Here is a 22681-nt window from a genome sequence, read left to right as displayed (position 1 = left end):
TGCGCAATCACAGTACATATTGTCAGTAGGTTATCCAAACTGAAGCTTATATATATATGGTGTCCATGAATGTAGCTTATATTTGTAGAGATATAAGTAGGTGTTTGCTAATTTCACACTCAGCCGAAATAATGTACTTGTTGACAAGTTTGGAGTATTTTCTGATTCGAGGGGTGAATATTGTCACTTGGGTAGGATTTCGACATAAGACAGGTATTGTGAAATAAATAAATCACATGGACGAATTGCGACAAAGATTCCTAATAGAGTCGTGGAGATGAATGTAAAGTGAGAATTGAAAAATAGTTATTCATATTCCCTAGTATTTTTCATTTAATGTCAGTCTGCGGATGCATTTAATGTTGTGCTAAGATTTAATTTGAGAGGAATTATTTATTTAAATTATTTATTAGAATTACAAAGTGCCAATTGTGCTGTTTGAACTAAACACGATTCGGATATTATTGTGACTTCATTTAAAGGAGTTCTGAATAATGCCACTGTGATACATTCTAGACTCTTGGTAGATCAGTACGTTCTATGATATTGTTACCACAGCACCTACAAGACCAATAATTCATTCGGAACACTCTATCATATTTAACTTGTAGGATTATTTTGAATTTAATTAATAATACTGTAAGTTCCTCTTAAATTGTAATTTTTATAACCTAGATAATTACGTTATGTGCTAAGTTTTACCTAATTTGTTAGTTTTGCTTCTTTCTGTCCTTTAGTTTAAGACAACAGAATCGTAACACTTAGATACACTCCAGCGCTATTGATAGACTACATCTTTGTGTGATAAATGTTTCACGTAATCAAAACTGGCAAAATCTCTTGGCCAAAATGAGAAAAATTGGGACAAAGAAAAACTTGGGCTATGCAGTGATCAGCAAAGACTCTCACCCCTACCAAGAAAGAAGACTCGCCCCAAATCTGATCATTCATGCGTCTTTGACAAGGCCTTTTATTGTTTCACTTGTAACACTAAAAAGGGTATAGCTGTTCCTTTAAGACAAATTCTTTTATATTTTATATTATTAGGAAACATCATTATAAGTGGCTTTTTACAGTTGTTTTTCGTACTGGTTGTGGTCTTCGGAAGTTTTAATTGTTACGCATCACAGTGTCACCTTTAGAGGAGGATTGTCTTATTGTTAAGAGCTCATAATTCGGCCAGCTCAACCAGGTACTCAATAATTGCTTAGTAGAAAAAACACTGATGATGAAAGGACTGTACAAGACACATCATCTTACAGCTAAATAAGCTGGATTCAACTGTCGCAACTAGCCAACATATTTAAATAGAAATTATGCTGTGTCCGGCATCGCAATAAACTGATCCGAATTTGACTTCGCATCTTTCTTCTGTATCCGTAAATGGTGTGCTAAATATTACAAATTAGACAAAACAATGATTATAGAATTATTAACTCATATCAGCCTATTATTAACAGTACGGCGTATCCAGATGAGTAATGAGTGTCACTATGGTGTGTATACAAACCGCGAAGGTACGGTAACAATACTTAGGTTTATTTAAAGATGGAATTGCTATCAACATCATATGGGTCGTTGGCGATGTTTCACATCATTTTGTTGCGTAAATACCTCTAAAGAGAAATTGCAGCAGACTTTTATCTGATCTAGTTGCAGAACAATAAAAAGTTTTGACATATAGTGCATAAGGTGCGTGTCATTATGCACACGTTAAATAAGACAAGAATGCCAGCTATTTGTATATCTTCAAGATGATAGAATATGTGTCAAGATATTTTACGCGAGTTGTCCATTTATATTGTGAAATACTGGAGGAGAGCATATTTCACACGGCACAAAAAGCTGTTATTTTCCTTCGAACACAATAATAACGTAAGGAAGAAGTAATATTGGAGTGTAAATAATGATAAACAATGAGTCTAATTTCTGGCATACGATTCTTTATTCTGCCAATTCAGATGATAAAAAATGAGGACAACTCTTCAATGAAAAGAGGATTCTTCTCCAACCTTTCTCAACTGCTTGGATATAAAAAAACCAAGCATTCCCATTTGATTATAGAACCTAAGTTTAGCTCAAATAATAATAATAATAATAATAATAATAATAACAAAATTACTACTACTACTACTAATTATTATTGTTTATTTATTTATTTATTTATTTAACGAGGATAATACATGTGGTCATAAAGTCCAATCTGCCATATTGTCCTAAATTTTTTTAACAAGTTATGCTATAAAAAAGACACTCACTCAGTATGCTCGCACACATACTCACACACATACAGTGCCGAATTTAGGCATAAGCTAAACCAGCTACAGCTTGGGGCCCCACAGTCTGAACTCACAGTTTGAAGGGGACCTCTCAAATTTATTTTATACCAAATAGGGCCTCTACAGCTTCCCATAGCTTAGGGCCTCGCTATGTCTAAATCTGGCACTGCACACACAGAATGGGTTTAATATATCTAACTAAAGTGGTCAACAGGTACATATATGAAAATACTATACGTATGTATGCACATTTCAGCATGTCAGGAGTCATATATACAACGACAGAATAACATATGTGCAGATTATCTCTTGATACAATGATGATAGTATAGACAAAGAGGTTTTAATGTATCATTTCAGCTGTCAAGAAAGAATTTATTTAATTATGTTTTCAACGAAGCAAGGGATTTTGAATTACGTATCCCTTGGGTAAGGAATTCCATGTGGTAGGTGCTCATATTGTAAAAGATTGAAATGGTTGGTTTCCGACCACGGAATCAAAGAGCTCTTTGGTAATTGTTGATGGAGATTACCATAATATTTGATGATCTTAGTTTAGTTACGTTAGAGATGTAATCGTGGAAAGATCGTTGAGACTTACATGGCATGCATGACTCATTTAAATAATGAATACGTGTATGTACTGGCAGTCATTGTAGACTTGGTTTAGAATAAACTATGCTTATGGTACGATCCTTTCTCCACCGTGCGTCCTACCGCATTTGTCAAACTAGCGTCCTACCGCATCTGTCAAACTAGCTATTTTTCACGTATTTTCATAAACCTATCGACAAAGATTGAATTTATTAGACTGAGATCATTATGGCATGAAAATCTTTGTATTTTAAAAAATTATATCGATTGATATATGACCGTCCTTGGATTACATCTTTGTAGCTTTTTCTTAAGGTTCATCTCTGCAACCGATAAACCAGCATGAATCAAATTTGCAATAATCAGAGCATTTTGAGACGAATGATTTTTTTAAAAAGCTTTTAAAACTGATGGCTGCCGAGCGCCCAATATGACTACCGGTAATGCGATAAGAAATGTCTTAAGTTACTTGTCAGAATCTGTGGGACAAGTTTAAATTAGATAGGATGTCTGCAATCCCAAGTCTGTTTTTTTTTTCTCAAAAAAAATTTGATGCTGATCATCCTGATACTTGAACGCTGGTCACTCGTTATAACACTTTGCTTATGGGCCGATGTAAGCATGGTTAGCAATGTCAAATCAACCTGGTGTTGTACATCATGTTATTTGTCTCCTTTCAAGAAGTGTGTATGTGTGACTATCTATCTATCTATCCATATACCTACTTACATACCTATCTATCTATCTGTATGTCTGTCTATCTATCTATATATTTATTTATGTATATATTTATCTATTTATCTGTGTATGTATGTATGTATGCATGTATGTATGTATGTATGTATGTATGTATGTATGTATGTATGTATGTATGTATGTATGTATGTATTCTCTTCTCTTGTTTCAAATTTGTATGATTCACCAGTAAGGCTTTCCAAGCCGAATATTAGTACTTCACACGACCCGAGCACCTCATACAAAGAATTATTCCTATCGCGAATTATTAAACATATATATCTAAAATATCCAGATAGTTCCATATCTTAAGAAAGTTTGGAGGGTCCATTTTATGAAACTAATCCATGCTTTTTTGTATAGTCTCGTGAATACTAAACATTATGACATCTAGAAATTGGCGAATTACTACGGGTGAGAAATATCTTCCCAACACCAACTCCCCTTAAGCAATAAATATTCCTAAAAACTACGAAAGCTATAAACGGAGACGTAAATACAAATATCGCATACCCTAGGTTTATTACAATATATTGCATGTCATACAAACTATACATTTGCACATAAGGGCGGCTGGGAAAGCAGCTTCGAAGGTTGCTTCAGGATGTCCTCAAAGGTTAGTTTCAGGAGACCACGGAAATATATCATCAAAGTTTCAGGCGAAATTCATATTATACTGTAGAAGAATAAATTCTAGATAATGACAAACTTGGTTGAATTTCATAGACTATATCTATCATAACTAGCTAATCAGCCAAAAGGTTACGATTACTTGCATTTCAAGTCCATAAACATACTGAGTAGATATCGGAGAGGATCAGTGGATAAAGCACGTACAGCATCTGCGCTTCTTAATAATAACGAAATATTTTCAGGTGTCTGTAGGATACATTTTTTTTAATGAGAAACTTGTTTTATTGACAGGAAAATGCACAGGCATGCTTGCATATGTCACTAGAACAGGCAACTAGAGCCAGCCCTGCAAAAGTGTTTGAAAAATATAGTTAACGTTCAATCTAAAATCTGTGATTTTGCTGTAGGCAGTGTTGTATATATTACTGTTGTACAGGTAATGAATTAAACTTACAATTACTATTTAAAAAACTGTAGCAGTTGATCATTTTTACAATTACTCTGTCACATTGAAGAAATCGATTACAATTACTTTTTATTCGGGTAATTAGAGTACAGTTACATCACGACTGAACGTCTCTCACAACTCTCAGTTCTCATCCTGAACATCTCTCACAACTCTCAGTTCTCATCCTGAACGCCTCTCACAACTCTCAGTTCTTATTGGTTAATTCATCTTTTGCACAGAACAATGTTCTTCACACTACGAGTTCAACGTAACGTATTGAATACAAAACTATAAAACTAATTTCACAATTTTTTTAAAACAGTTTTCTTTATACAATATAACATTTGCTAATTGTGTAACAAGATCAAAACATATTACGAACTAGTAAAGTGTGTTGCCGGAGGAGTAACCGTTTCTTAAATGTGTTATCAGACAGCCTGTTTCAACGTTTACACAGGATAATAGATGCTGCACTAAAAAGACGCCCTACTACTGCGCTTGATGCATCGAAAGAAAAATGCTTACATCATTGGATAGTGATACAGCATTTCAATACTGCGATCAGCATCACTCAAATATGCATGGCACTGGCTAACAGCTGATGAATCGTGTGCAGGAGTAAAGCTGAACATTGGTCATCATCGTCTGTCGCAGAATTCTCTACTGATTATTCCTGATGATTACCACCAACGTTCCTTGTATCGCAGGTACTCACCAACATCCGTGTGCACCGAGATTTCCAAATTAAGTATGACAAATAGTACTTAACTTTGCATTACTTTTCCAGAATTTGTAATCATTTACAAGTGCTGATTACTTTAGTTGTAAAGGAATTTATTATAATTACAATGTTACAAGATGTTTGTAGCTCGTCAACGCCAAGAGAACATAACTCCAATCTGCGCAAGACATATGTCGACCTGCAAAGCTTCTGACAAGGTCGGTCGTGGGGGTCTTTGGAAGATCACTGCAAAAATTTGAACTGCAGCACGTTCTCTAATGATCAAACAAACCCAGTTGGCATCTACTGTAAGGTGTGTCACAGAAAGTTCAGAGCACAACTTGGTTTCATCAGCCACTCAGAGACCAGACAAGTTAAAGATACCATGGCCATCATCAAACTCGAAGGACGAACAAGAGAAAAAACCCACAAAAAAACTCAGTATTATGCACGGGGATTCTCCAGCTTTGCATCTGTAAAATTAGATTGTTTCTTATCTCTTAGATTTGAATATCGTGGTTCATTCTTTACTGGTGCTCCCAGATTTGATATATGATATTAATAATTTTAAGATACATTTAAAACGTAAGATTAGTAAACTAACAACTTCCAAGTCTTTCTTCTGACAACACCAGAAACATTTTGTGAATATACCTTGTCACACGGATGCCATTGAAAGACAAAAAGACTGTGACAAAAGTAATAGCCAATTTTTCTATCTTTTATTTAGAATGAAAGTTATGTTTTTCTTTCTTTTGCTAAAATCATGTGAACTTGACTATTAATGTATTATAAATAAGGGTATGAAACGATCGTTATACAAGTGCTTTTATCGCATCTATATAAAGTAAATACAATAATATTCCTGTGCGGTTCAATAGAAAATTTATAGGGCATATTACTTAGTTAAAATGCAAGATAACAAGAGGCGCAAACTGCTCTGACGTGACTCAGCTGGAACAACCTGGTCAAATAGGAATCTAATGATATTCACCATGGAGAGTAGCGGAAAATGATAGTCTTTTAAATAAAATGTCGTTTTAATTTTGTATCTACACTAGTAAATTGGTCATAGCGAACAGCATCAATGAAACAAATTTCGAGGATCAGATGTCATTGGAGCCAAACAGTTCATCAACTAATGTATGGGTCATGTTTGAAGTTTGGAGGCCACCATGTTGCCAAGAAGGCGATCCTAGACATTCATTGTATACATCGTGTCCGTCCTAAGACACGTTTATACAAAGTTATCCCAATATTATCAGATAGTATCAGTGTACCAGTCTATTTATCTTATAATATCAGTCCAACGTATTTTTATTTTACTTTCAGACTATTCAACTGCACAATTTCCTCAAAACAACCCCAAAAAGCCACAAAAAGAGAAAACAAAAGCCCTACCAACCACTGTGCCAAGCAATCAACTAATCCAAACCATATTCCTGCACAACTATTTATTTGTCGACCGTCAGTATGTTTTATCTTATGCATCAAACTGGATATTTGTTTGTCCTTTTGAAAATTATATTGGACAACTGTCTAAATTGGGGATTGTGCGTATCATTATTACGTTTGTTTTTATTGCAAATTGTGAACTTTCTCTATAGCGAATTGGCAATTAAACATTTGACGGATATGAGGAATCCGAGTCTCGCTCAAGCTTTGATAGTATTACTTATAAAACTATAATGGTATGAAAACTGGTCATTGTGACATACTCAGCGGCAAGCGATATTTGTTTGTTTCAATGATAAAAGGCATACTATTGTCAATTTGCACTGGTTATAAACCTTTCAGTTTCGTGCCAATGATTTCCAGTTTAGCTTTAGATCCTGTTATCAACACATATTTTAACACCATAATTTGCACCATATTTCTATTCAATACTTTCTATCTATTTACATATTTATTAGCAAAAACCTCCAGCAAAGGATTGGTTTTAAGTTTCGACTTTGTATTATTTACGTGGGATGCAAAACGAGCTTTGAAAACTTGTATCAGCTACTCTCAGGGGCCACAAAGTGGACGTAGTTTAGTGCAAAAAAAAATTAACATAAATACTGGATCATGTAATGAGATAACTGTTGCATACTTTGTGTCTATCTTTCATAGTGTAGTACAGGCATGGCAAACTTGATCAGGGAGCAGGCTGGCTGGATATGCGATTCTTAAAACCACTCCATATGGTGTTGCTGTTGTTGTTGTTGTTAAAGGATTTAACGCCATTTTTCAGCACAAGATATGCTATACATGGCGACCAGTTAAATGGTGGAGGAACAACCCAGGAAAACCCAGGAAAGAACCACCGACCCACAAGAAGCTACCGGCAAGCTTTCTCACGTACCCAAACCATGTAGTGTAAATAAAGAAACAAAACCAGGTCACTGGCCGTATTTTGCCCACTCCTGGCGTATTATCTTCCACGATGAATACATCTTTCAAGTTTCAGGACTGTACATATGACAGCGTCAGAGAAACTGAACTGACCTGAATGCAAGAGCGTACCGCAGCTTGTGAAGGATGAAATTTTGGTCACTGTGACCATCGTTTGATTTGGTGAGAACACTAAAACAGGGGAAAAGAGAATGAAAGGAATGAAAAAGGAAAATAAACAGAAACTGAGATGGATGCCAAGATGTATAACATTAATCGAAAAGCTGATTACTCTAATGATTGTACTCTAATTATTCTAAGTTTTCTTTCAGTTAGGTGGCGCTCTACAGTTTCGCATTTTGCATAGGGTTAAAAAAATTTAAAGAAAAAAGAATTTCTCCAGCTTTCCTTACTGGTTATACTGCCTATTTAAAAAAGACCTTGTATATCTTAGGTATAGTTCAAACAACCTTTTATTCCCTTTATTTTATTGTATGATTGATGGTTGTAATATGGGTTATAGAGTATAAGAACAAAGGAGCGGTCATTTTAGTTAGCAGTGACCTTAGATCATGCACAATTTCCAAAAGTACAATATCCCAAGAAATGTCAGCCACATTACACTAACGTAGCATAGAGGTATACCAACATTATCTCCAATGTGCATGTTTTAAATGTGAACAACTTCACCTTACACGTCACTCTCTCAAAAGTACATAATAACTGGCGAGCGTCCCTTTAAATAAAACAAAGGTATTATTATTGTATGATTTAATTTTGATTTTATGGCTAAAACATTTAAGTCGCGAGCATTAAAACAGTTCTTTTGAATAATTCTCCTGTAGCCCCCTCCCCGTACAGTTTTAATTAGTGTTGGAGTCTCTAACAAGACAACGCCCCCCCCCCTTTATTATAGAAAGTGAGCTATTTTAAAAATGCACATCACATTTTGTCAACATAGCAACCAATATTATGCTGCAAGTCAGGAACATGAAACTAGCCAGAATTATTCCTGAGATGTATTTTACATTTTGAAAAGTGATGGAAAAAATGAGGTTCATAAAGGTCAAAAGTCAAAGCGTAACATATTTGCCTATTGTTTAAGATGAAAGAAGCGAATTCTCAACAGTTTTAAATTTAAGTTGACTCTATTCCTATATTCTAAGACTTCTAATTTCCCCATAATTAAGGTCACTACTCACACAAACATACCTCATGGCAAATTATGTAAGCAAGAGCAAAATGAGCATAATTAGCTTATTTTCATGCTTAACATCAATATTAATGGACCATTTTATTCAGAACAACTTACATAATGACAAGAAAATAAGAAAAATAATTGCATACATTTTTATATTTGTTTTAAGGTGGTGCTCTACAGTTTCGTATTTTGCATAGTGTTAGAATTTTAAATAAAAAGAATTTCCCCGGCATTCCTCATTGGTTATAATGGCTATTTGTAAAATACCTTGTATATCTTAGGTATTGTTCAAACAACCTTTCATTCCCTTTCTTTTGGTGTATGATTTTGCTGTATGATTGATGGGTGTAATATGGGCTATAGAGTATACAGCTTGGCCCTACTCCAGATGTGCACCTCTCAAAAAAGTGCTAGCTCCACTTGGTCGGATCACTTTCTGAACTTCAGAGGTAAATTGAGCCAATAACTTTTTTACTTTTTATATCTTTGGTTATTCATCCATTGCACTTTCAGAAGCTGGTATTGTCTAGTCTGGCAAAGTTCATTTTCCCTATTTTCTTAGCTGCAACGGAAAGTGTATATTAGACTAATTCAGGCTGATTTTTTGAGCACAAGGGATCAGTCATTTTAGTTAGCAGTGTGCTTAGATCATGTACAATTTCCAAAAGTACAATAGCCAAAGAAATGTAAACCACATTACATCAAAGTAGCAAATAGGTATGCCAAGATTCTCTAAACTGTGCATGTTTTAAATGCAAACAACTTCGCCTTACATACGTCACTCTCTCAAAAGTACATAATAACTGGTGAGCGCCCCCTTATCACCCAATTAATCAATTAGCACTATTTGTTATCTCCCTTGTGGCAAATAGGAGATAGAGTTAACCTATCAACCTATCGAATCTAAATCCCGTTAAAGTCCTTTGCAAAAGCCTGAAAGTTATTGATTCTGTACCTGCCTCAAAGTTAAAGATTTTAACCTGCTTGAAAGTTATCGTTTTTGCACCTACCTCAAAGTTATTGATTTTGCACTTGCCTGAAAGTTGTTGAGTTTATATATGCGATAGCTACCAAGTCTACAGTCATTTGATGAAATTATTGATAGCTCTTTTAGGTTGACGAAAAGAATAACATATTAATGAAATAGACATAAAATGTATTCAAACATCAAATGTAACTAAAGTTCTGCTTTATCATGACCCTAGGATGCCCCGACGGAACGACCTTTTATCCACGATATGTACCACAAACAAAATCACGAGTTTAAAGCAAATCAAGAAATATTTAAAGGTTGGATAAACATTACGAATAAACGAGCAAATTGTTTATGCAGAACTCCCTGTGTATGCAAATCTACCTGTGTATGCAAATCTACTCGTGTATGCAGTCCTACCTGTACTGGCTCAACTAAGTGTGTATGCAGAGCTACTGGTATATGCAGACCAACTTGAGTATGATAAATGAAGAAACGCTTAGCTATAACGTCCTTGTGCGAAACATTGAAGGCAAACCATTATCGAACTATTTCGATTTCCAGTAACATTGACTGAGGTTTTACAATGCCTTTCAAAAATACTTGTTTCCCAAAAGGAAGAACAGTACTTAGTTCACGGATAATAGAATGAAGGGAAGCAAGTATAGTTTTGTATTTCCACTTATCGAGTTGCTCCTCTTTGTTTTCAACTACGGGGAGCAATCTCTACTTTTGAGCTTTCCTCCATCCCCCAAAAACGAACTGACGGAGAAAGGCCAGGGATGCTGCAACTGGAAGAGGAGGAATTGAAAAATAAGGAATCACTTTCATTGCATGTAAGGTGCAGGAAAAATGTACGTATCAATGCCAATGCCCCAAGAATTTGTAGGTTTTGAGTAATGATGTTGAATATTTGTTCAGTAGAATGTTTGGAGTAACCTTTCCGAAAAATGCGCAGTAAAGAAGTTAATAATGATATATATATAATTTTTAACGTGGCTTAACAATTTGAGTCATATCGCTACGATGTCTGCAGTGTGGCAGTTGATAGTGATGTTTAGCACTGAGGCATTTTGCCGTAGACATGTAGCATCATGTCCCATCCAGTCACATTATCCTGACATCAGTCCGACCAGTCATAATTTCTTAATGCTGAGCGCCAAGCGAGGCAGCTGCCAGTACCATTTTTAAGAGTCTTTGTTAAGACTCGTCCGGGGTTCAAACCTGCGACCTGTCGCATCCGAGGCGGAAGTTCAAACCACTCAGACCACCGGAGCGGTCAAGTTAATAACGATATTAGTTTTCCTTTCATTCTGATATAAAATTGACACACTCTGCCAATTATGTCAACTCCTGCTTCCAAATTTGAGTGTGTGTGTGTGTGTGTGGGGGGGGGAAGGACAAGTTCTAAGGGTAAGTATGATACAAAGGAGTTATTCTGATTGGATATAAGGTACAGAAGGCCTAACGATTTATTTTTTATGGTTACCTACGGTGTAAGTGTGTGTGTGTGTCTGTGTGTGTGTGTCTGTGTGTGTGCGTGTGCTTTGGATTTTTAACGTAGCTTTAACAATGTTTCAGTCATATCGCTACGATGTCTGCTGTGTGGCAATTTATAGTGATGTCTAGCACTGGGGCATCATGCCGCAGACATGTAGCATGATGTCCCATCCAGTCACATTATCCTGACACCAGGCCGACCAGTCCTAACACTAACGTCTTAATGCTGAGCGCCAGCGAGGGAGCTGTTAGTACCATTTATTGTAAGTCTTTGGTATGACTCGGTCGGGGATCGAGCCCAAGACCTTCCGCATCCGAGGCGGACACTCTAACCAATAGCCACCGGAGCGGTACGGTGTAAGTATTAAAGAAAACTATGTCAAAATATTGAACGTTTTAAATAATGATGTTGCAATAGTTTCTAAATAAATATAAATAGAATGGGGGAGGGGCATTACGTTGTCATTTGTCTAGAAAACAATTTGCAACAGCTTTTGGGGCCCCGAGTGGCCGAGTGGTCTAAAGCACTCTCCGTTACGGATCACTGCCATCTCACCTCTGTCTGCGTGGGTTCGAGTCTAGGATTCGGGTAACGTGGGTATGTGAGAAAGCCCGCCACTAGCTTCTCGTGGGTCGGTGGTTCTTCCCGGGGTTTTCCTGGGTTCTTCCTCCACCATTAATACTGGCCGCCATGCATAGCCTATCGTGTGCTGAAATATGGCGTTAAACCCCACAACAACAACAACAACAGCAACAGCTTTTGGTTCGAAATTTTTAAAAAGGAGGATGGAAAAAGACTAGATTTGTATAATTTTGAGAGACTGATATTCTTCAGGACGGTAACAATTTTTTAATACAAAATCTAAAACATTCCAGCAAAATTGTTTCAATTTTTTTGGACTATCAGTCCATCCATTTATATCTGTGATTTTGGTGTCTCAGTAAGTTTGGCAAATCAGTTCTATCAACTTCATTCCTTGTTAATCAAGGTCGGCTTCCTCAGTGAGTCCTTGGGCAGCCTCGGCGTGTCATCGGGAAAGGCATTTAGTTCTCATTTTCTATGCATGACATAGCCAAAAATGTGTTAAAAGTGCCGTAAAAACTAACAAACAATCAACTTCATAAATAATCGTGCAGGAAGTCGAGGGTTTGATGGTGAAGTTTATAATAAAAATGCTAAGAAAAGCGAAGAATGAAAGACAAAAATACCTCCTTAACAAAGTTAATGTTTATGTAAAATTCACTTTATATCAATTGTAAGCATGAAGCTATGGGATTAGGTATAGTTATGTATTTGTTAAAGGGGACCCAGTTGGCTGAGTGGCCTAAAGTGTTCGACTTTACCAAGATCAATGCCATTTTACGTATGTCCGCGGGCGATTTGAGTCTCGGGCTCTTCCAGTGTGGGTATGTGAGAAAACTGTCAGTAGATTCCCGTGGGCCGTTGGTTCTTACTGGGCTTTTCCCGGGTTCTTGCTCCGCCATCTATAGCCTATCATTCGCTAAGAAATGGTGTAAAATCCCAACACAAGAACATTTTTCTTTGAAAGACGGAAAGGGACATAACTCCACGATGCCAATTGTAATCGCATTATTCATGAAGATTCGTGAACTTTGCAAATCCCATAAAATTATACTGCACTATGTCATGGCTAATTTTTTCCTTTATAAAAAATCCCCACGGAAACATTTTCATGACTAAACGTGACAATCAAGGTTACAAGTTCAATATTTTTTAAATTCGTTTGAACAGATTTTCACCCCTTCTGGGAAACCTTGAGGAGGGGGATAAAAATCAGATAGCCGTTTATAGACAGATAATGAACGTAAGTTTATGTCAAGTCATCAGAATACACCGTGAACTGACAGCCACATCAAACTTGGCTAGGTATTTTATTTTTGAAAGACAACTGCATTCGATCTGATATTTTATAAGAATCCCGATAACTATTTCTGTTAGAAAATAAGCTACTTGAATTAGGTAGTAACGTGAATAATCAAATATAAATTGTGTGACATTAAAAATATATGATAAAAAACCCCATAAGAGTCAGTACTTAGCAGATCTGACACATTGCCACATTTACACAACAAGACGAGAGTCAACACATTAACATATTTGAGACACTGCCGTATTTACACAACAAGATGATAGTCAACACATTGACAAATTTCAGACATTGCCACATTTACACAACATTTACACAACAAGGTGAGAGTCAACACACTGGCAGATTTGAGACATTGCAAATTTACACAACAAGATGATAGTCAACACATTGACAAATTTGAGACACTGCCACATTTACACAAGATGATAGTCAACACACTGACAGATTTGAGACATTGCAAATTTACAAAGCAAAATGATAATCAACATATTGACAGACTGAAACACTGCCACATTTACAAAACAAGATGATACTCAACACATAGACAGATTTGAGACACTGTCACATTTACACAACAAGATGATAGTCAAGACACTGACATTGATTATAAGTTCAAAGGTCTTAACTCTGTTTTGTGTTTTGAGCATGATAACACAAACAAGTATGAATGGATTTTTTTTTTAAAACCCAGTTTATAGATATATCTCATGTACATCTTGAATAATGCGACTTAAAAATGTTTGTTTTGCCAAACTTAGCATTTGGGAACGCCTTGAGATTATCTGAGACAAGTTCAGTGATTTTCTATTCATGGTATCTGATTCAAGGTCAACAATTGTGCCCTGTGTTTACATGTATTTTGTGATCTTATTAACTTTGAAAAAAAAAATAGTTTTGCTACCAAATCTATCTTATCAGAGTTTGTCAGAATATCAGAGATAATTTCAATACTCAGCAGTTTAAAAAAATACAACCGCTCCGGTAGCCTAGTGGCTAGAGCGTCTGCCTCGGATGCGGGAGGTCGTGGGTTCAATCCCCGGTCGAGTCATACAAAGACTTATAAAAATGGTACTAACAGCTGTCTCGCTTGGCGCTCAGCATTAAGTGTTTAGTGTTAGGACTGGTCGGCCTGGTGTCAGGATAATGTGACTGGGTGGGACATCATGCTACATGTGTGCGGCACGATGCCCCAGTGCTAGACATCACTATCAACTGCCACACTACAGACATCGTAGCGATATGACTGAAAAATTGTTAAAGCTACCTTAAAAATCGTACACACACACACACACACACACACACAGAGGACAGAAGAACAGATCTTTTCTTGGATTCTTGGGATTCAAGAATGAAGGACACGTTTACATAAGCCCCATGAACAAATTTCTCTAATTTAAGGATAAATTTAAATAATTAAATAATTAATTTATCAATCTGTTAGAACGAACTTGGTTTGTCAGAAGATCATGCTATGATTTGCTTTCAAGAAATTGTAGCAGTGTCGTCCTAAGAACTGAAATTTTTCTTTTTAATCAAGTCCATTTGAACCAAACCAGTAGAAGCGTGTTGAATATAGTTAACACGTGCGTGTTAGAGGACTAATTTGCTCAGCTAAGTCTTTGATTATAATAGCGTAGAAACAGTCGTGCATGGAATAATTTAAGTTTGGATGTACATGAAGCAAAACATAAAATGTTTAAATTGTTCAACTCTCGGAATTCATCAGATTGTCAGGTTGTGTTTTATTTTTGATATTTTCTAAACTTTACCACATATTCCTCTCCTCCTATGCCACGTTGCTCTTCTGTTATATCAAGTAGAAAAAACAGTCGCTAAAGGAAAAAATGGCGATGTGTTCAATGCTACATGTTCGATAGAAATTGCCTCCAATTGCTTTGGTGAATCTTTGGACCTTATGCAAATAAAAGTCACATTTTGATATCAAACAGTAAGATATGCACGACCAACACTTAATCATAGAATAAAAAGAGATTACTGAAAGTATTTCCTTCAATTAATTTAAATTGTAACTAAATATTTAGATTTTTAGATTTTAAATTCTGTTTTAAACATGGAAATAAATTCATACACCATACTGCCAGTTTTGGATGGTCACAGGTCGATCGTTTATGTGCATGGGATAAATCTAAATTAAAAAAATATGTGTAACATGAGATGTGCTGGATGGCATAGATTTTATTACGGTCTAACAGTGTGAAATTTAGACTAATTTTCAACTGAACACAAAAGCGGAAAAACAGCTGTAAACCGTTTTTTTAAGCGGCTACTTCGGGATATGCATATATCGATTTCGCAAAATTTGTTTTCGGGGCTCTGCAACAGCTTGTCTATGTGCATTTCCAGTTATCTGATATCGTGGATGCAATGCTGTCACAAATTTCTCAAAAATAAATAGCACGTACAAGAAAAAGTTTATATTGTGTCACACGAAACAAGAACGTCATAGTAATATTTATCAAAATGATCAAAAAATATAATATAGCCGTGGATTTTGTTTTATTTCATAAACCTCACAACGACTTTAGACCCCTATCTTGTTTTAAACATCTTTTATTGCGTGTATTAAAAAACAAAAACGCCAAGGCACAGGTTCTTCCAATTTAGGTCATATTTCTCATAACTAATACAAAATAAAATAAACATGCCTCTGGTGAAGCAAAGAAAACTGAAACGACCCTTGAACGAGTATCGTAAAGATTTTTTTGTCAAAACCTGAATTTCATACTTAGTTAAACAACGTAGATAATGTACAGGGGAAGTAATGAACTTAAAGACATTTTTTTTAAAAAATCCAAACGCCGTGAATGGAAACAAGGATTAACCCCTCCCCACCACCCTGTAAAATACTAAGGGATACAACTCTTTTAAGCATCGCTAAGGCCATTTCTGTTTCCTCCTTGCAGTTGATATTAATCCGAATATATGGTCCATACGTGTTTTATAAATCAGCTATTATTATCAACTTGTCTTTGGCTAAGGGCATGATGTCTCGGAATCAGCCACATAATGACCGCATATATGTCCTTTTCCCATGGCGATGCTTATATCATCGTGTGAACTTTACCGATCTGATGGCAGATGTCCCGACATCGATAGACATATTTTGGATCAATTGGTGCGAAAACAAATATCGGCATTGTATCCACATACACAATGAACAATATGTGGAAATAAAGTGCCTCGCCTAATACTTGCAATTTCTAACCATCTGGAGACTTTTTCATGTTGTAGAGTAATCGACTCAAAATGATCTATCAAACACGATTTATTGAGTATTTATTTTAGTGGATAATATATCATTACAATATAGCTAAGATAGTTTTATTTTTATGAAACTGTTACTCACCTTCTGAGGAACTCCATGTGCTCTGAATGTCTCAGTAAGCCAGTCCTCATCATGATGCTTTGGAAACATGGTCTGTCTATGGCCCACAGTTTACAAACAGTTAGAGCTAAAACAGAAACAAAGAATATGACTGGAAAATTTATTTATTATTTTAGGCTAACATAGTGAACAGACTATTCTTCAGCCTTTATGGATAATATACAGTAAATAAATAAGACCGTTTTCGTCATGATACTCTGGAAACATGGCCTGTTTATCACCATGAGTTTACGGCTACTTAGAGCCAAAGCAGACACAAAGAATATTACTGAACTTTCATTTAATATTGAAAATACGACTTTTCCGACTTGACCGAATGTTTGACCTTACAATTTAAACTTTGATTTTAAAGCGACAAAATGTAAGAATGAAATTTAAGAAATTCTTTTCCACGGTGTGTGCTAAGTCGTATGCAAACAGAGATAAGGGCAAACAACAAATGGGAACCGGACAGATAGTCGGGCAGAGTATGAACTGAGAAAGGATTAAAATGTGACTGGTATTATCTCATTTCTGTATGTGTAAGACAGAATCTGCACCTGTGAGAAAGCCATGTGTGATTCACCTTTCTCACGTGTGCATTATCGTGCTTTAAAGCAGCCAAAGCTGATCTGCAGTCACCCATTTCAGAATGGAACATCCCACATACTGACTTCAAATAGTATAAAAATCAGCATGGTCTTCATACTTGACAAAATATGAAGAATAAAAACACAAGAAATAAGCTTCCGAACATCAAAACCCACTATTAGCGAGTATATAAAAAATCGCAGAGAGGAAGTGATATTGTGCCGAACGCATGTCGGATACACATATCTAAATCATACTTGCCTCCCTACGTCGACCAGAGTGCATTCCACCGCCAGAGGAACACGTTCTTATCGAGTGTCGACCTCCATCCTGAGAGACAGAATTATGTTGATGCGAACTTTATTAAGAAACGTTATGATGATCTATCAACGGTAAACTTGTTGTAGCTTTTTAGGGAATTCGATTTACATAACACATTTTTAGCTCATGTTTTAAGAATTTACCATTATCTGTCATTTTACAGAATTATAATATCTTTGCTCTTTTTATATCTTGACTTACTTCATGCTTACATTATTTGAAAGGGTTTATCCTTCAAAAGATTTCCTGCAATTATTTTTTTTTTTTACATTTTAGAAAATGTTCTTTGAATTGGCACCAGATAGTCGTTATTGTGTGGAGGTGCTGTTAAATGTTCATACATACATACATACATACATACATACATACATACATATGACCTAGACAGACATTGTATACTTGTGTTCGTGTGTCTAAACTGTATGTACCTAAAGAAAGTGCATGACATATGCACGTGTGCATGCGTTCTTTTTCTTTTATGTATACAGTATGTATTATTGCCTGTAGATCGCCAGGTGTCTTATGGATGGTGGTCCTGACCCAGTGAGCATCCTATTACACTGATAATACTAAAGAAAAGAACCAGCAACTGCTTTTTTAATTTTAAATTCACTAAAAGAAAACTAGATTTTCTATTTCTCGTCTTTTTGTCTTTAATGTGGATATATTTTTTTAATTTATTTTCTTTAAAACGAACTTAGCACCAAGAACTGTTGCTGTGGTCTTGTCTAACACGAGGTTTTTCCGTACCTATGTAAAGCTTGCTGAACGACGTGTGTGTAGACATGCAATCAGATCTACGGTTACATAAATACATAACGTACGTACTGGGATCTGCCCAGTTGTCTGGATAAAGGTGACGCTCTATAGTTTCGTATTTTGCATAAGGTTAGATCAGGGGTCGGAAAACTATTTTACATAGCGTGCCACTTTTTCCAGAGTAATTACAAACGAACGAGCGCGTGCCACCAGTAAGAGAGTAACACTGTTAAAATCGAGATTTTTGGCTCTCCTTCGCGTGCCACACAAAACCTCTTGACGTGCCACACGGTTTTCCTGATTGATAATACTGGCTATTTAGAAAAGACCTTGTATATATTAGGTATTATTCAAAGAACTTTTAATTCCCTTTATTTTGGTGTATGATTGATGTGTGTAGTATGGGTTATATGGTGTATGATTGATGTGTGTAGTATGGGTTATATAGTATACAGTTTGGCCTTGTTTCAGATGTGCATCTTTAAAAAAAAAACTGCTAACTCCGTTTGCTCATTTACACTACCTGGACTTCACAGGTGAATTGTGAAAAAAGAGCCGATAACTTTTATTTAAATTACATTTTGTATATTTGGTAATTCATTCATTGCACTCTCAGAACCTGGAATTGTCACGTATGGCTAAATTAAATTTCCCTGTTTTCGTAAATGCTAAAAATAGTATACTTCATACTAATTTAGGCTGATTTTTAGCACAAGGGAGCAGTCATTTTAGTTAGCAGTGTGTGTGCTTGGATCATGTACAGTTTCCACAAGTACAATATCCAAAAGAAATTTCATCCACAGTACATGAAAGTAACATAGAGGTATACCAACATTCTCTACACTGTACGTGTTATAGATGTAAATAACTTCATCTTACACCGGCCACTCCCTCAGAAGTTCACAATATCTGTAGAACGCCACCACAGACCACAAAATTTATTTTTCATCACGAAAGTGCTGTCTTCGTCAAATGACCTTCCAAGGAAATTCTAGTGCATACAAACTGGCAAAACCTATGGCCTGGCAAAGACATCAGCATTACATTAGTAAGACCAAAATGTATCCAGTACCGAACTTATCAATAACAGACAAATCTGCTCAGTTAAATTTCTCATTCTATATCTTCACTTACCAATACCATTCAATTCATTTAATATTACTGCAAATTAAAAGGCCAAACCATATATTGAAAACATAAACTATATTGTCTTGGATGAAACTTTTTTTAAAAAAAATACAAAATATGATAAGCACTATTATTGAAAACACAAGTTATTAAATGATATGCAATTATGTACGGGATTATGTTCAGTTACGTCACTCGCATAGTACGATAAAAAAAAATATTCGCGGCGTTATGAAACGATCTCTTTATATGACAAATTATCAAGTCTTATGCAACAAGGCAGCATGCATGCTATATATTTCATCGATACATAAGGTCAGGTCATTCTCATCAAAATCGGTATATTTAGAAATTAAGGGACTACTTAGTTTAAACCACCCATTGAGAAACGAAATTAAAAGGTGAAAACTAGATTAAACAGGCCTGACGTAGAAGCAGGCATGTGTACATTCTATACCATAGTAAAATGTAATAAAACAATAGATATTTTTTCCGCGAAATAAATAAATGAACGCACCTAGCAACAGCTATTAGAAGAAAAAGAAATAATGCGGTAAGGATGGTGGGACTATTGACTACTGATTCATATACCCTTATTTAATAAAGCTACAATTTTAATGACTTAATTGAAGCAGGTAACATACAGGAACCGGTAGGCTATTGCGGTTGTCATTCCTTGGATACTGCATTCCCTACTCTCTCAGGCTATATACCGGTTGTATAATGACCATGACGGGAAGAAGGACAGATACCCAACGACCGGGATGAAACGTTACGCATCCGTGTTTAGCTATATAAAAAACGGTCCATATACATGTACAGATACGTTTAACAGACGGTTTCCCTCTTGTTTTTCTTATTCAGCTTAGTTACATTTAGTGGCTTTAGGTGACGACAAGTAGAAATTAGTTATTAATAATTAGTGATATTTGGTGACATTTTATTAGTTTTAAAAATCACGACCTAAATAGTCGGTTATTGTGCCTAATCTGTGGCCTTATTGACCTCGATCAACAAAGAACGTGTAATTGACACAACGAAGTAACAAAAATAAATGCCCAAACAGCAGAGATGAATTTAACAAATTTAAAGCAGGAAGCAATTTGACAATCGAAATCAACACTGCAATAAAATTTTAATTTGTTTTACAAACTTTTGACATAAATCAACATTAAAGAGACTTCTCGTTTTACAACAGTTAGAACAAATTGATGAGGACCTCGGACAAATTTAGGACATAAATCAGCATTAAGGAGACCTGTCATTTTACAACGGTTAGAACAAATTGATGAGGACCTTGAACAAATTGAGGACATTGAATAGGACTTAAAAGACTAAACAAATTAAAGCGGAAGAGCTAAAGACATACAAGGTGGGAAAGGTGTTATTTAGAACAAAGTCTGCATTCAACATTTTGTTCCTTATCAATAACAGCTATGTCATTTACAACTTGAAGTCCTTTCCAAAACCAACTTTACAACATATGGAACGAAACATTTAACCAAACCGATTGATCTTCAATAGTTAAATATTGGACACCATTTGATTTGAGTGCATTTTGTATGGCATTGGCGCCCCATAACACTCACTGATTTTCACCATCACTTGAACATGTATTCAGAATAATACAATTAAACATTAATTGCAACACATTTCTGCATGTCACAATAAATCTTAGAGCTATTAGTTGACTTTGTTTTGACCAGTTCACAGTTGTATCATTGCGCAAACTATCTTTGTTTTGACCAGTTCGCATTTGTATTATTACGCAAACTATCTTCAGAACACAAGTTTTAAATGCTGTGAATTGCCATTATCTCAACGTTCGCTAGCACTGTTCTTTAAACGCTGAAGTGTTTTTGTAAGAAATTTAAAGTTTACACTGAATTTTAAACCTTACACTTTATTCTCTGTCTTACGGTGGGGAATTTCCAACGGATGGTTTGCTATTTTAAAGTTGCGCTAGTATTTACAGTATGCCACTTTGACTTCGACCTTCATTTTTCGGTTAGGAATATGAGAAAGATAATTCTTCATTATGTATCGATGATGGACATGAAAATTCCTCCATCGGCATCATAATTTTGCTCGTCTCCAACGAAGAATAATGACCTATGGATAGAAATTTTCTATACTAAAACATGCATATGAAGTATTATATTAATCCCACATGAATGCAGACATTGACACTACAGACGATGTTAATATGTGTATGGTGCTATCAACAATAAAGGCAGTCCTTTTATCAATTTTTTTTATAAACTAAGTTTGTGTGCTCTATCTAATAATGTAAAACTTAAAATTATCTGTATTTATAAAACTACGTCCGTACCGATAATACGCCATCTTTGTTTCCAACACTATGTCCTAGTGAGATATGAAAGACAATTACCTGTCATACGCGTTGGTGTGAACTAGTAAAACCCAGCCCACGGGACCAGAATTTGTTGCCAGGAATCAGGCAAAACCTGAGTCCTGCCTATAAATTCCGACCACATGGTAGTAAGTATCTAATCCACACCAGTATACAGTATTTGAATTATGATATGAAAAACCCAGAGTCTCTGAGACACAAGCCCAGTTTTAGTTATATAAGTAGGACATACGGACGGACATATTTCGTTGACGGACTGGGCGCTTCACCATACATCAGGGACTACTGGTAAGTCCAGCAAGTTCTTTTCTGCCACTTTTGTATTATTTTCTGATATTACTGGCCTGGACGAATAATGACCGTACAGTTGCAAGGGGCAAAGTCAGTAGTGGAGAATGTGCACGCATGCGTTAAGATCAGACATGGGATTTTAACAGCCCGTGGACTAATAAGTGGTCAGTTCAGACATGGAACTTTAACAACCCGTGGACTGAAAGGCGATCAGTTCAGGGAAGGATTGCTAATCAACACTGATTGTTGGAAAATTCGATGCAGTAGATAGAGGGATTCGACTTGCCTTCTTGGTACAAGGTCAGTCTAGATAACCGAAATATATTTGCTGTGTGCCGCCAGATGTCCGGACTTTCCAAGGGCCTGGTCGTCTTCCACTTTGTCTATTGTCGTACAGTTAGAGGAAAGTTTTCGAGAACAGTTTGTTCGTCTACTGACAGTTTATGCCACTATAAACGCAAAATAAATAACATTAGACTTTCG

The 22681-nt window shown here is 35.9% G+C and overlaps 1 protein-coding gene across 4 annotated transcripts in view; it reads right to left on the bottom strand.

Annotated features, from left to right (window-relative positions):
• Positions 1–22681, bottom strand: part of LOC149802350 (cGMP-dependent protein kinase 1-like) — a 383724-nt gene that overhangs the window by 148900 nt on the left and 212143 nt on the right. For all 4 annotated transcript variants that reach the window (XR_016420027.1, XR_016420026.1, XM_089951577.1 and 1 more), the window contains exon 4: positions 16717–16822. Coding sequence is in view for 2 of the 4 variants with exons in the window: in XM_089951577.1 (XP_089807703.1) it covers positions 16717–16822 (106 nt within the window). In the remaining 2 variants the exon portion in view is untranslated. The remainder of the gene's footprint in view (positions 1–16716; positions 16823–22681) is intronic.

This window comes from Sinohyriopsis cumingii, chromosome 3, assembly GCF_028554795.1.
Source record: "Sinohyriopsis cumingii isolate HCF-2022 chromosome 3, ASM2855479v2, whole genome shotgun sequence".
Taxonomy (NCBI): Eukaryota; Metazoa; Mollusca; class Bivalvia; order Unionida; family Unionidae; genus Sinohyriopsis; species Sinohyriopsis cumingii.
This window is presented reverse-complemented; position numbering and strand designations above follow the sequence as displayed.